Source organism: Tursiops truncatus, chromosome 2 (assembly GCF_011762595.2).
Source record: "Tursiops truncatus isolate mTurTru1 chromosome 2, mTurTru1.mat.Y, whole genome shotgun sequence".
In the NCBI taxonomy this organism is placed as follows: Eukaryota; Metazoa; Chordata; class Mammalia; order Artiodactyla; family Delphinidae; genus Tursiops; species Tursiops truncatus.
In genome coordinates, this window is record NC_047035.1 from 27,752,513 (window position 1) to 27,765,799 (window position 13,287).

Genomic DNA, 13,287 nt, shown 5'->3' on the forward strand with positions numbered 1-13,287 from the left:
CAGTTTTTAAATGAGCTTCTGGATTCTGCTCCAAAAGCAGGGGTGAGAGGCAAGCCCAAACAAAGGCTGATAAGGTAGGAAGCTGACACAAACACCTTAGCTTCTCCCTGTTCAGATCAGGTTCTCCCTTTCCAATATTTACTCTTCCTCAACTGGGAAAAGGGAGAGAGAGAAATAGAAAAACCAGGCATATAAACAGCTTTGTGGGATTTACTTGACTGAGGTTCTAAAGAGTACACATTTGTGCAGTTCTGTTCTAGGCACTGTAAGTGTTGACCAAAGAGACAGCCTCTACCCTGGTAAACTTCGTCCATCTCAGTTCTGCCTGGGCAGGATGTTGGTGCTAATTTTAGACCCAGGGACCAAGATGCACAAAGGACAAGTATCATAAAGCACTTTTGGAGCCAGAAACAGATTTAAGTTCCTTGACTCACTGCTGCTCTTACCCCAGAGCACATGGTCGTACCCAAGTGAGCTGCCGTCAAGAACTGGTGCCTTCAGAGGAGACAATTGCTCGAAATTGGTAGCTATAAGCCACTTCACTGAGAAAGCGTGGGGTCTTAGATGCTTTAAGAAATAACTGACAGAGACCTAAGTGAGCCAGGCTCTTCTGTGTCAGAGAGCTTTTAGGTCAGTCCTTTAGACTGACCCTCTTCAGTCTTGCTTTTTCCCTGTCTCAGGGAAGATAAGAATCCTAAGGAAAAGATCTGCTCATGTCAAGTAGCTAACAGAGAGTAGAGCCCTTTCCCTCATCGTCTACCTCTGGCCAGTGTTTATCAAAACAAGGTTATCAAATGCCCTGTTAAAATCCTTGTTAAACATGCAGATTCCTAGAACTTCCTCCCGTTGCTTGTTAAACATGCAGATTCCTAGAACTTCCTCCCGTACCTCATAGACACTGCTGCGAGAGGCAGGAGGCTGGCTTTGTGACAAGCATCCCAGGTGGTTCCCCCTGCACACTCAGTGGACCTTGGACCCCTGTTTTGGACCAAACTTCCCAAACATGGCATCCAGATCATCTGGATAACCTGGGGAGACTTTTTGAAATCATAATTACTAAAGCAGTACACATAAAAAATAGAAACAATATACAAACACACTAAATAAAATTTGAAGCTGTCCTCCTTCTTGCCACCGTTTGGTGTTATTCTTCCAGACTTTTATCCTATGCATGCATATATTTTGTTTTAAGGAAGTTAGTTAGGGTCATATCATGTAGATTGCTCTGCAGCTTGTTTTCCCAGCTTGATTTTGGTTTTATACAGAATATAAAACAGACTTGCTTACAAATCTATCCCATTCATTAACACAAGGGTCACCACTCAGATGCCTACGAGGGTTCGGCAGACAACATAAATGAGTTTAGTGGACATGGCTTGGAACAGCAGAAAACTGGGGGTTTTCCATTTAATGGAATTAGAAGCTACCCAACTATAGCCAAATGCTGCCATTTGGTAATGTGGGCCCAGAGTTGCCAAATCTTCAGGAGTAGCAAGAAATCTGAATTTGTTTAATGTGTAACCTCCAGATTTTAAAATACTGGTAAATAATTCAAATTAAATACTAGATGAACCATCTAAAATGTCTAATCCAGACACTGATCTCAAGCCACCCTTAGAAACCTCTGTTGCAGTGTATACATAATGTTCCACGGTACATCATACTTATTTTAAAACCTGTCTTGTTTTTAACTAACAGAATACAAAATGCTATATTGCTGGACACTTAGGCTGTGACATTACAGCTGCTACAATGGACATTCTTGTCTGTGTCTTTGTGTGCTTGTAAAAATAATTCTAGAAGACTCAAAATTGCCCTGGAAAAGGTTGTACCAATTTACAGTCCTATTAACAGTACATGAGGGCGTCCTTTTCTGGGGCACTCTAAGCAGATTCCCATGTGCCATCCCAGAGATCAGATGCAGTAGGTCTGGGATTGTATATTTTCTCAAACTCCCAGATGATTCTGATGATCAGTGATTTTGGAACCACTGTCTTGGATTATTAACAAGTTGTTTGGGATGAATTCCAGTCAATTATAAAGGAATCATAAACACTTTCATCTGCATTTCTGTTTTAGGCTGTTACCTCTGATCATTGCCCTCTATGAAAACACCAAAGGGCTCTGCTGCTGCTGTTGCAGGCACTTCAGTCAGAGCAGGACAGTAAATAAACCACCTCAGGAACCTTCGAGCAGCCTTTATTGGCACAGCCTCAGAAAAGGCGTGGTAGTCATTTCTGAGCAAAAACCTGTAGCCCAGCAAGGTCTGCAGTGTTGTGTTTAACACACCACTGAACCAGAAAGTTTAAGTTCCTGAAACAGACGCCCCAAGTCACTAAGAGGCTCCAAAATCAATAGGTCAAGCCCTGCTGCTCTGTTGAGACCTGAAAGGCAAAAAATCATCCTGGATTGCATCCTGGTTATAGGATGACTGAAACGGTGGGGAACAGTATCAGTATCAAGTTTTCTCAGCTTGACTCCAGATCACTCCCCCATTACAAGGAAGATGTGTTTCAGCCGTGGCACTGAAGTCTCCACTCCATTCTGTGTTTGCCTAAGCAGCTTCTGCTTAGGACGAGTGGTGGTCATAGGACATGATCATCAGGATGGTAGAGCTCACTCATCAGGCGGTAGATGTAGGAAGGTGCATTCCCACCAATGTTGGAGATAAAGAGGGTAATGAGCTCTGGGGGAACGTAGTCAAACACAGGGCAATGAACACTGACTTTCTCCAAGATGTCCCCTGAAAGGTAATCACATGAGCAAAAGATAAAACCAAGGCTCCTGTTCTAATAATTAAGTATCTTATAGATTCTAGGCTCAGTAATGCAAGTACACTCGCCACCCCAAGGAAGGGAAACTGCAGCAACATACAAACCAGAAGAGATGACTTCAGATCATGATACACCCTATGCTTATAACTGTCTAATGCCTTTCCATAGATAACCCTTAGAATAATATTCAAATTTGGGATTGCAACCTTCAAGATCTGGCCCCTCGCCACCACACTACACTAATTATAGTTCATATTACTCTCTCTCTTGCTCATTACTCTCTAGCCACATGGCCATGTTCTTCCAACTGGCTAAGCATGTACCTAAACCAGGCCCTTTGCACCAACACCTGGAAAACTCTTTCCTTCATCTTCACATAGCAGGCTGTATTCCTTCAGGACTCAGCTGAAATGCCATCTCATTAAGTCCCTTCCCCGGACTAAGGTAGTCCCCTCGTCACTTTCCATCTCATCCTTCGTATTTGTTTTCTTCCTAAAACATCCCATGACCTGACATATTCTTGTCTGTCTTTTGCAACATAACGTAAACTCTGGGGGAGCAGGGCCTATCTATGTTATTCACTGTTATATCCCTAGTGCCTGAAATAGTGTTGGATACACAGTGGGTACTCAATAGTCATAAATATTTCTTGAAAGAATGAATGTTTGGATAAATGGTGAAGTTATTCAATTTCCAAGAAGAATCAGCACCCCGAGTACTATGCTTTGCTCCAGGAGGGTGTTAAAGCCCACGCGAACTGTTGACGAGGCAGCAGGCTCACTGAGCAAAGCTGCCTTCAGAATATGTGAGAGAAATGGACCCCAACACACAAAGGTGTCCAGGCTACAGGCGAGTTTCAGAAGTAACATTTCAGAGCCTGCTTTCTTTGGCAGTCACGTTACCAGAATGACTCCCTGCAGCAGCCGAAAACGAGAACATTTTCTCATTGGCTTGTCGCCTGTGTCTCAAAGAACTTTCAAGGCCAAACCCAGTCAGTGCTGGGTGATCCAACCCGCCATGGCCCCAATAACGCAGCTAAAATATATTAGTTTTAGAAGAAAATGAACATCGACTAGATCAGGACCCCAAGCACTCTAAGCTGCTAAAGAGAACAGTCCCCACAAGAAGTATGATTAAAAAAAACCACAACCGGACGGCATTCAATCCCATTGGCCACCAAAACCAAAACCAAAAGACCGAAACACACATACACAAAAACCCAAAACACACAAGCGCGTGTGCCGCATACATTCAAGCAACTTCTGTACCTTCTGTGAAAGGCAGGACTTCTTCAGGAGCCACAAACTTGTGAAATGAATCTTCTTCATTGGGGAACTGGAAAAGAATTAGGGAAAAAGAAAAAAAAGAGAGTGTCAGCTCATCTGACACTTCCACTTTTAGGTATGCGCCCAAGAGAAATAAAAAACATACATCCACAGACATTTGATTACAAAGGCTTACAGCAGCATTATTCACAAAAGCCAAAAGGTAGAAATAACTCAGATGCTTATCAACAGATGAATGGATAATTAAATTGTGGTATATCCATGCAATGGAATACTATTCGGCCACAAAAAGGAACAAAGTACTGTGCTACAACTCGGATGAAGCCCCAAAACATTATGCTAAGTGAAAGAAATCAGAAACAAAAGGGTCCATGTTGTATGACTCCTTTTATGTGAAATATCAAAAATAAGCAAATCCATAGAGACAGAAAGCAGATTAGCAATTACTAGGAGATGGGGAGAAGGAGGAATAGGGAGTGATTACTCAATAGGTACAGAGTGTTTTTCTGGGATGATGAAAAAGTTTTGAAACTAGAGAGTGGTAGTTGCACAATGCTGTGAATGTGGTAAGTGCCACTGAACTATACAACTTTAAATGGTTAATTGTATGTTATGTGAATTTCACCTCAATTTTTAAAAAAGTAGACACCTATAGATAGGCTGATATGTTCAAAGCAAGTAGTTTCTATCACTGGTGAAACTGCTCTTCACTTAGTAACTTCTTGTATTCAGGCTACAGAGGACAGTCCCTGGAACAAATAAAGCCAATTCTATGTTTCTAGTTTCAACTTACTTGGCATTTTCAGAAATGGTGTCAGCGAGTGGTGGCAATGTAAACAAAGGGCCTTCCCCAACTGCGTATTGTCCTGACCTTACAATTTTGACTTCCTGAAGCTGACAGGTTGTAACTATCAGTGGCTTTTCCTGGATCAAGACTTCTGTGGCTTTTTCCAGCCTCCACTGGGTCTAATCCATTGAGTAAATGCAGACAAAGAGAAGCCCCAGAGTGAGAAGGTTGAAGGCCCACAGTTCAGACCTACACCTTGACTTCCTTCTGTTGGCTAGAGACAGACGAGAGAGCAGATGGAGACAGACAGACATACCTGTGGGGAAAGCTTGAACATAGGTGCACAGACGATGAGTGGGGTGGAATGGTGTTTTGCTGCCAGTGCTAGAGTATGAGTTCCTGTCACAGCTCTCAGGGCACCGTTGGCCAGGATGGTCTTTGTGCCAATGATCACCTTTGGGACAGGAAAGAAAATGTTAGCCATCCTAGGAATAGAGCCCTAAACAGGCCATTGGGCACAAGAGCCGGAATGCTCAGCCTCAGTCTTGGTGTACTGGGGGGTCACACGCTGGTACACCCAAGGGAAAGGGAGTCTAGGCTCAGACCACAAGTTCTAGCATAAAAGTGGGTTCGCAAGGGAAGAATGAACATAGTACAGGACAGGAAACTGCAATATCCACTGTTCTTAGCCCTGTCTTTCCTGGAAATCTATCTTTCATACCTCCTGAGAAGCAGGGAGCCTTTCTTCCACCATCCACCACCGCCAAGCTCTCTGAGCAGAAATGAGCAGCCCTTTACCAGATCCCTAGCAGCTGACACACTTACCTTAGTCCCACTTAATTCTTTTCAATGCTTTAACCAAAATGAGGCTCCTCCAAGTGAGGAATAATGATTCAGATAAAGGGGGAAACAAAATCAGTTAATAGATTAAAAAGGCCCATGTATATATTTTTAAAAGGTGCTAGAAACTTTCCTCCCTTCTCATGGATATTGGGGGTGGGGTGGGGGTGGAGAACCAACATTTTAGAAGTATAATCTTCATGAATTCGACACACTATAACCCAAATACACCCACCTTGTTGACTCTTGACATAACAGCAAAAATGGCAGCATCCGTCATGACAGTCGTCTCAATACCTGTTTTGGACAAATTGACTGCCATCTCATGACCCTGCAATAGGAGAGAAAGGCTGATGCTGGGAGGAAGAGTGAGAGAGAATGAAAGAGCTCTGGGGATTCTGTGATACTGGGTATATCCAACGCGCAATTTCCAACAGATAACTAACTCATCTGGTAGGTATTCTCTGGGAAGCAGGAGGAAGCCCAGGGGACTCTAATACATGTTTATTACTCCCCAGCAGCACTAGGACAGCCACAAAACTGGAAATATGACTTGCTTGCATAATGCAGCAGAGCTGACAAGACAGATCCTAGCTCATTATTTTACAACCTCCTTGCATCCTTACATACTTCCTTTTTTGGAGACCTATTATTTACCTAAAGATTGAGTGAGGTTAGACCAAGCATCAGTCATCCTCAAGGTAATTTACCCTATTTTGATTCCTAAAACAACCAATATTTATTTTTTTCTTGGGCCTAGCAGCTCACCCAACTTTCTTATTTTTTTTTTTCTTTTTTTACCCAGTTCTATGAAAACATTTATTGAGCCTTTATTTTACAGAAGTGAATACCACTGACTCTCTCAAGGAGTTTTTAGGAGAGGCATATATATATATAAAACTTTTAATATATATATATATATTAAAAAAACCTCTAACATGCAGTAATAGATATAATAATAGAGGTACTGAAGTAGGAAGTAGTATAGAGCTAGAATTGATTCATTTACTATTGGAAGGGTCGGGGAGAAGGGGGAGAAGAACAGCCGTGAAAAACAGTTTCCCAGAGGAGATGATATCTAAACTGGGTCTTGAAGGTTAAAAACAAAGGTTTCTTTCTTTATATGGTATGAAAAATATGTCACCCAACTTTCCTAAACCAATGTTTAAGAATGTTAACAGGATGAACTTGAAAATTCCCTTAGTGTTTTACTTTGTCTTCTCACTGTGCCTTGCTTATCAATTCAAAGATGGCATGGAGCCCACCCACCCCTCCTTTATTCTTTCCTTATTTTAAATTTTTCTTAGCAACTCCAGCAGTCCCCGTACCTGACAGAAAGGTGCACACTCTGCCACGATGACATGGAATTTCCTCTTTCGGGCAGCCTCTTTGAGGAAGGCCTCCACTGTTCGGGAGAAGCCAATGGTCATGATCACCTCATTGGAGTGGATGTGCTCCAGAGCCTGGGCTGCGATGTTCTCCGTTGTCCCTTCTGCAAGAAGCCAGTTTTTCAAGAAAAATATGACACTGCTATGCTACAACACAGACAGACACTACAGAAAACAGAAAGGGATGTGCACCCTTCTCTAGACTGCCCACCTAGCAGACCCTGGTAACACGTGGTCAATGGACTTAATGTGGAATGTCACCTTTCCTTAAAAGCCCTGCTCCTCCACGATCTTCCATCTCCCAAGTTCTCAGCCTACCCTCTTGCCCAGCAGCACCCCTATTCATCAACTTACTCCCTGTGCCCCTGCCGGGTCCCAACACCAGCTCTTTACAATTGACTTTGAAGACAATGAATTTAGGCAAGAAATGGTCCAATTTGGGAAATTCTAAAGTGCTGAGCGTGGGGTAAACAGAGCTTCCCCCCAAAGAACTCCTCCTCCAAAAGGTGGCCACAACACCTCCAACTGACAGGGAGGCCACGGCAGAAAAACTGGGGGTGGGGTGGGGGGGGTGGATTTGGAAGCAGCAGCTCAGTGCACAGACAGACTCGGCTTCTTCCTCCCCTGGGAACGCTGATTGCAATAAGTATCTACAGTTCTCCTGAGTCACACAGACAAGTGGGTGAAGGTGGCCTATGTGTATGTGTATGTGTATGTATATGTGTATGTGTGTCTGTATAAAAATTCAAGAGGAAGTTTAGTGAAGGAGGGTCTATCAACTGTGGTTTTCGGGGGTTCATCTTCTTTAAAATAAAAATAAAGCTCTTCCCAAATAGAGTCTCTGCCACAGCAGATCTGCAGTCGATAAGTGGTTAGTCTGTAAGGAAATGTAAAGAGGGTTATCTTAGTCTGCCACCTATTCCAACCCTTCCTAATCAGGATGAGGGCAAACTTCCGAGCACCAGAGGACTGGTAATCTCCCATCTCTGCTGATGACAACTTCCAGGGTCTTCTGTTCCCTCATCTGCCTGCCACCTGTCCTGTCCACCTAGGGATCAGGACTCACCCAGTTCCACAAGCAGCTCATTAATTGCTTCAATGATGTTGGACTGGAGTTGAGCATAATGGGAGCGGAAATCCTCGCTCGAGCCCCCGGATGTCAAGAGTTTGTGCAGGGACTCCTGCTGATCGCTCTCGTCGCTGCGTCCGTGGAGTCTATGGAGGCAACAAGACCCAAAGAGGGAGGTGGGGAAGAGATGTGGTCATTAAGGTAACAACAGCTGCTCAGCTCCAATAAAGGCTCCATGTAAAAAGCGTCACTGGGTCCAACCCCCGGCCCAGGACGTGGGCCTGACCTGCCATACTCCTCCCGGATGATCCTGAGCACTCTCCGCACCATGTTGCCCACAGTGGTCTCTGACGGTTGAGCGGCCGTCATTCTCCGGCCTTCTCTGCGGATCAATTCCATCAGCTCCCCTGTCGTCCAAAGAGAGAGGGTAAGCGCGGCAAGGGCGCGGTGGGGCCTGGGCGACTTTCCGCCCGGGGATAGGAAACGGAAAGTGGCGAGGGAGGCGATGGAGCTAGGCCTGCCTCACCTGCATTGCTCCAGCGGTGGTCCGTGATGATCCGGCGCAGCAGCCCCAGGGTCTCCCGGGCCATGTCCTCGGAGCTGTGCCGCCCGCCGCCCCGCTTCAGTGCCTCTACGAAACTCTCGATCCTCTCGGACAACTCCGAGCCCTTGGCCTCAGCCCCCGGCATCTCGAAAAAACCCGCCTCGCTGGCGGAATCCACACCTGCACGACCTCCAGACTTGCACTTCCGGGGCAGGAGAGGTCGGCTTCCGCTCTGCGAGGAAGACTCCAGTTTGGGAGACGGCAGGGCCACGCCCCTCGCTGCCACATCCCGCCCCCCCACCTGCCAGAGCCAATCAGAGACTTGGAGCTCGAGTTGTTCAGTTACGGCCGAGCGTCCGCGCGCCTCCGAGGTTGGAGGACCGGAAGTGACCTTTCTTGCCTCCTCAAACGCTGAAGACCTTGCAAGTGAGGCCTCAAGAGGGTGGCTAGACCAGTTGTGGAAACAGCCAGTCTGAACGCCCCCCACCAGTACCGGAGGCTACGCTGGAGAAGTTGCCGCCCTCTTTCCCGGTTCCTCAGCTCCGGTGACGGCCCAGCCTCCAGATACAGACGCTCAGAGTGTGCGTCCAGGGTCAGCTACCCCATGGGCCGACGCCCCATTATAATGCTGTTACACTGCGTGTTACTGGTTCGTTTGCGCCTCTGTCTTTCTAATAGATTGAGCTCCCTGACGGCAGGGACAATATATATATTGTTTGTTTGTTTGCCTTTGCCCTTTCCTTTTAAACGTCTAGCACGCATAATATAAGACAGAGGAATCGGGGATGAGGAGATCGAATACCCACCAATAAGGAGATTCAAAGTGGGAGTTAATATGGGAGCAAAGATGATATCCTTCCATCTGGACTACAGAGACTAGAGAGTATAACATAACACCAAGAGCTACCATTTACCTAAAGCTTACTAGGTGTTGGATACTGTGTGTGAATTGTCTCATCTAATGCATCTCTGTGAGGTAGGTCCTCTTATCCTCATTTTACAGATCAGGAAACAGAGCACAGAACTTAAGCAGTTAGTAAGGGGATGCGTTTATATTTAAATCCAGGTGTGTCTGAACCCAAAGTCTGTGTGTAATGAGAATCTCTAATTATTTCCTTAAGATAAATTCTTAGAAGTGAAGTCCTTGGGCACACACATTTCTAAGACTGCTGTTACAGTTGACAAATTGCCCTCCAAAAAAATATATCAATACGAAAATCAGACAAAGATAGTACAAGAAAAGAAAATTGCAGACCAGTGTCCCTCATGAATGCAGATACAAAGATCTGCAACAAATTATTAGCAAACCAAATCCATCAATACATAAAAGATTAATGCATAATTATCAAGTAGAATTTAAACCTGGAATGCAAAGCTGTTTTAATATTCAAAAATCAATTTGAGAAACCATATTAATATTCTGAAAAGTAAAACCACAGGATCATATCAATTGATGCAAGAAGCATTTGACAAAAATCAACAGCCATTGAATATAAAAAAAAACCCACAAAACCTCTCAGACAACTAGCAATAGAAAGGAAATTCTTCAGCATGACAAGGGACATCTACAAAATCCTATACCTAACGTCATACTTTATGGTGAAAGACTGCTTTCTCTCTAAGATCAGGAACAAGGCAAGGATGTCCACTCTCACTACTCCTATTTAATATTATACTCAAAGATCTAGCCAGTGCAATACGGCAAGAAAAAGAAATTTTAAAAACATACAGACTGGAAAGAAAGAAAACTGTCGCTATTAACAGAAAACATCATTGTCTACATAGAAATTCCCAAAGAATCAACAATAATAAGAAAAAGCCTCCTAGAACTAATACATGAATTTAGCAAGGATACAAGGTCAACACACAAAAATTTATCATATTTCTGTATACTACTGATGAATAATCAGAAACCAAGATTGAAAACATAGTAGCTCCCAAAAGCCATAAAATATTTGTCAATTTTACTGTGTGTTAAGTTTAAAATGTCCAAAAAATTCTATGAGTTTACATGCTTGCTGGCACTTATGTTCTGGCCAGTTTTGGATATTGTCATCATTTTTCCAGGTATAAAGCCGTTAAAAAATAAGGTACATACTATTTTATACATACAAAAGAATATGTGCGTATGTATATGCAAGTTATGAAACTTGACAACAAAATGAACACCCATGGGCCCATCTGTCAACTTGAAAACTAAAAATCTCAAATTCATAGACACAGAAAGTAGAATGGTGGTGGTCAGAGGCTCGAGGGAGGGTTTATTGTTTAATGTTCAGAGTTTCAGTTGTACAAGATGAAAGGAATTCTAGAAATGGATGGTTGATGATGGATGTGCATTTATATTGTACAACAATGTAAGTGCATTTAATACCACTGAACTGCACACTTAAGGGTTAAAATGGTAAATTTTATGTTATGTGTATTTTACCACAATTTTAAAACATAAATAATTTGTGATATTTTTAAAAAAACACCTAGAATACTGCCAGTACCATCACATCAATGTGTGTACTCTTTTCCTAACCCATTTCCCTGCCTTCTACCACACCCAAGGATAACCACTAAACTAAATTTTGATTGATATTCCTTTGCTTTATGAAAAAATAATTTATATTTACAATTCCTAAACAACATAGTGATTAATCTTGCTTGTTTTGGAGTTTTTTTACAAATGGTATTATAATGTAATCTTCTACAAGTTGCTGTTTTTACTTAGCATGACGTTGCTAAAATTCATCCATCTTGTTATATGTATCTGTAGTTCTCTTGTTTGCACTGCTGTGTAATGTTCCATCATGTGACTATACCACAATTTATGTATTCATTTTCCTTCAACAGATATTTGGGTTGTTTCCAATCTTTTTGGGGGGTGAGAGAATATAAACTATAAATATTCTTTTGTATATCTTGGCATACCTACAAGTGGAACAGCTGGGTCATAGGCTATGTGAACATTCAACTTTACAAATAGTGCTAGTATTCCAAAGTGGTTAAATCAATTTATGCTCCCTCCAGTAGGGCTTAAAGAGTTCTAGCTTACCAACACTTGGTATTATCAACTATTTTGGGGGGTGGGGATGGAATCAGGTGGATATAAAAGGATATATCATTGGAATCTTAATTTGTTTTCCTGATTACTAATGAGGTTGTTCTTTTTTTTCTTTTTCCATATGTTTATTGGCCGTGTGTTTTTTCTGATTTGTGAAATATCTACTTGTGTCTTTTACCTACTTGCTTTTGGTTAAAAAAAAATCTTTTTCTAATAGATTTGTAGGCGTTCCTTGTATATTCTGAATACTAATTTTTTTCTTAGTTTATGGCTTGTCTTTTTACTCACTTTGAGATGTCTTTGAACAGAGTTCTTGATTTTAATGTGATTAAATGTATCAATCTTGTCTTTTATAGTTAATGCTTTTTGTGTTTTATTTAGAAAATCCTTCCCTAATCTGAAGGCATAAAGATAATCTCCTGTATTTTAAAAATTGCCTTTACACATAATTTTGAATTACTTTCTATGTAGGGTAAGAGCTGGCATCCAATTTTATTTTCTTTTTCCATTCTTTCTTCAGTGATTTTCAGTGCTACCATTGTACTATGTGAAGTTTGTATATTGTGTGAGTCTGTTTTGGGGCCCTGTATTTTGTTCCATTGCTAAATTTGCTTATCCCTGAGGCAGTATTACATTATCTTAATTATTACTGTCTTATTTTTTTTAAAGTCTTGCTCTCTGGTAAGAAAAACTCCCTTACCATATTCCTTTCTTTAAGAGTGTCCTGACTAGTTTTGGGCCTTTGCTCTTTCATATATATTTTAGAAATAAATTGTCTATTTCTCAAAAAAAACCCCAAAACACTGTATTGAGATTTTGACTGACATTGCTTTAAACCTCTATATCAATTTGAGGACAATTGACATCTTTAAGATACTGAGTCTTACTATCCATGAACGTGGTGTATATCTCTTCTTATTTAGGTCTTCTTTAATGTTGTCCAGTAAAATTTTAAAATTTTCTCCATTTAGGTCTTGCACATCTTGTGTATAAAATTTATTCCTAGGCATCTTATATATTTGTCACTACTGTAGATGATTATCATTCTTTTTCATCATTGCCAAATTGGTAGAGAAAATACAGAAACTCCTTTTAATTTTCATTCCTTTGCTCATTAATCAAGATGAGCCTTTTTCATGTTTATTTACCATTTGCATTGCTTCTCTTATGAATTACTGGTGCATGTGGTTTGCCCATTTTTCTAATATGATGTGTAGCAGACATTCTGATTGTTCATTCAATATCCATTTTTCTCTTCCTTGTTAAAAATAACTGATTTTGTTTTGTTTCTACCCACAGGGAAGGTGGTTTTAGCTTATGAATAAATCCTGATTGGTCTAAGCCAATCATAGTAATTCCATTCTACTTTTTTTTTTTTACAGATTGGTGTAGAATAACACACTTTCTAGTTAGTGAGATGTAAGGAAAATCTGTTTGGGACTTCCTGGAAAGATTTCCCTGTTCTTAAGAGAGAAACAGACTACGTAATCTCTTCTATTTCTGGACTTCTTGGATGAGATTCCTAGAGTTAATGCAGCTATCTTGTG

General features: G+C 41.8%; 1 protein-coding gene across 1 annotated transcript; it reads right to left on the reverse strand.

Annotated features, from left to right (window-relative positions):
• Nucleotides 1-2,183: 2,183 nt before the first annotated feature.
• On the reverse strand, nucleotides 2,184-8,904 carry EIF2B2 (eukaryotic translation initiation factor 2B subunit beta). Its single transcript, XM_019921014.3, has 8 exons — nucleotides 8,671-8,904; nucleotides 8,431-8,551; nucleotides 8,142-8,290; nucleotides 7,016-7,179; nucleotides 5,923-6,018; nucleotides 5,164-5,301; nucleotides 4,043-4,109; nucleotides 2,184-2,743 (listed from the first exon to the last, which is right to left on the reverse strand). Exons 1-8 carry the CDS (start codon nucleotides 8,831-8,833, stop codon nucleotides 2,586-2,588), a joined length of 1,056 nt encoding a protein of 351 aa, XP_019776573.1. The 5' UTR covers nucleotides 8,834-8,904; the 3' UTR covers nucleotides 2,184-2,585.
• Between the last annotated feature and the right edge of the window lie 4,383 nt (nucleotides 8,905-13,287).

Coding starts and splice junctions, on each gene's coding strand:
- EIF2B2 (XM_019921014.3), bottom strand. CDS start 8,833: ATGCCGGGGGCTGAGGCCAAGGGCTCGGAGTTGTCCGAGAGGATCGAG. Junction 7,180..8,141: donor TGAGCTGCTTGTGGAACTGG/GTGAGTCCTGAT, acceptor GGCTTCTTGCAG/AAGGGACAACGGAGAACATC. Junction 6,019..7,015: donor AGTGTGCACCTTTCTGTCAG/GTACGGGGACTG, acceptor CTCCTATTGCAG/GGTCATGAGATGGCAGTCAA.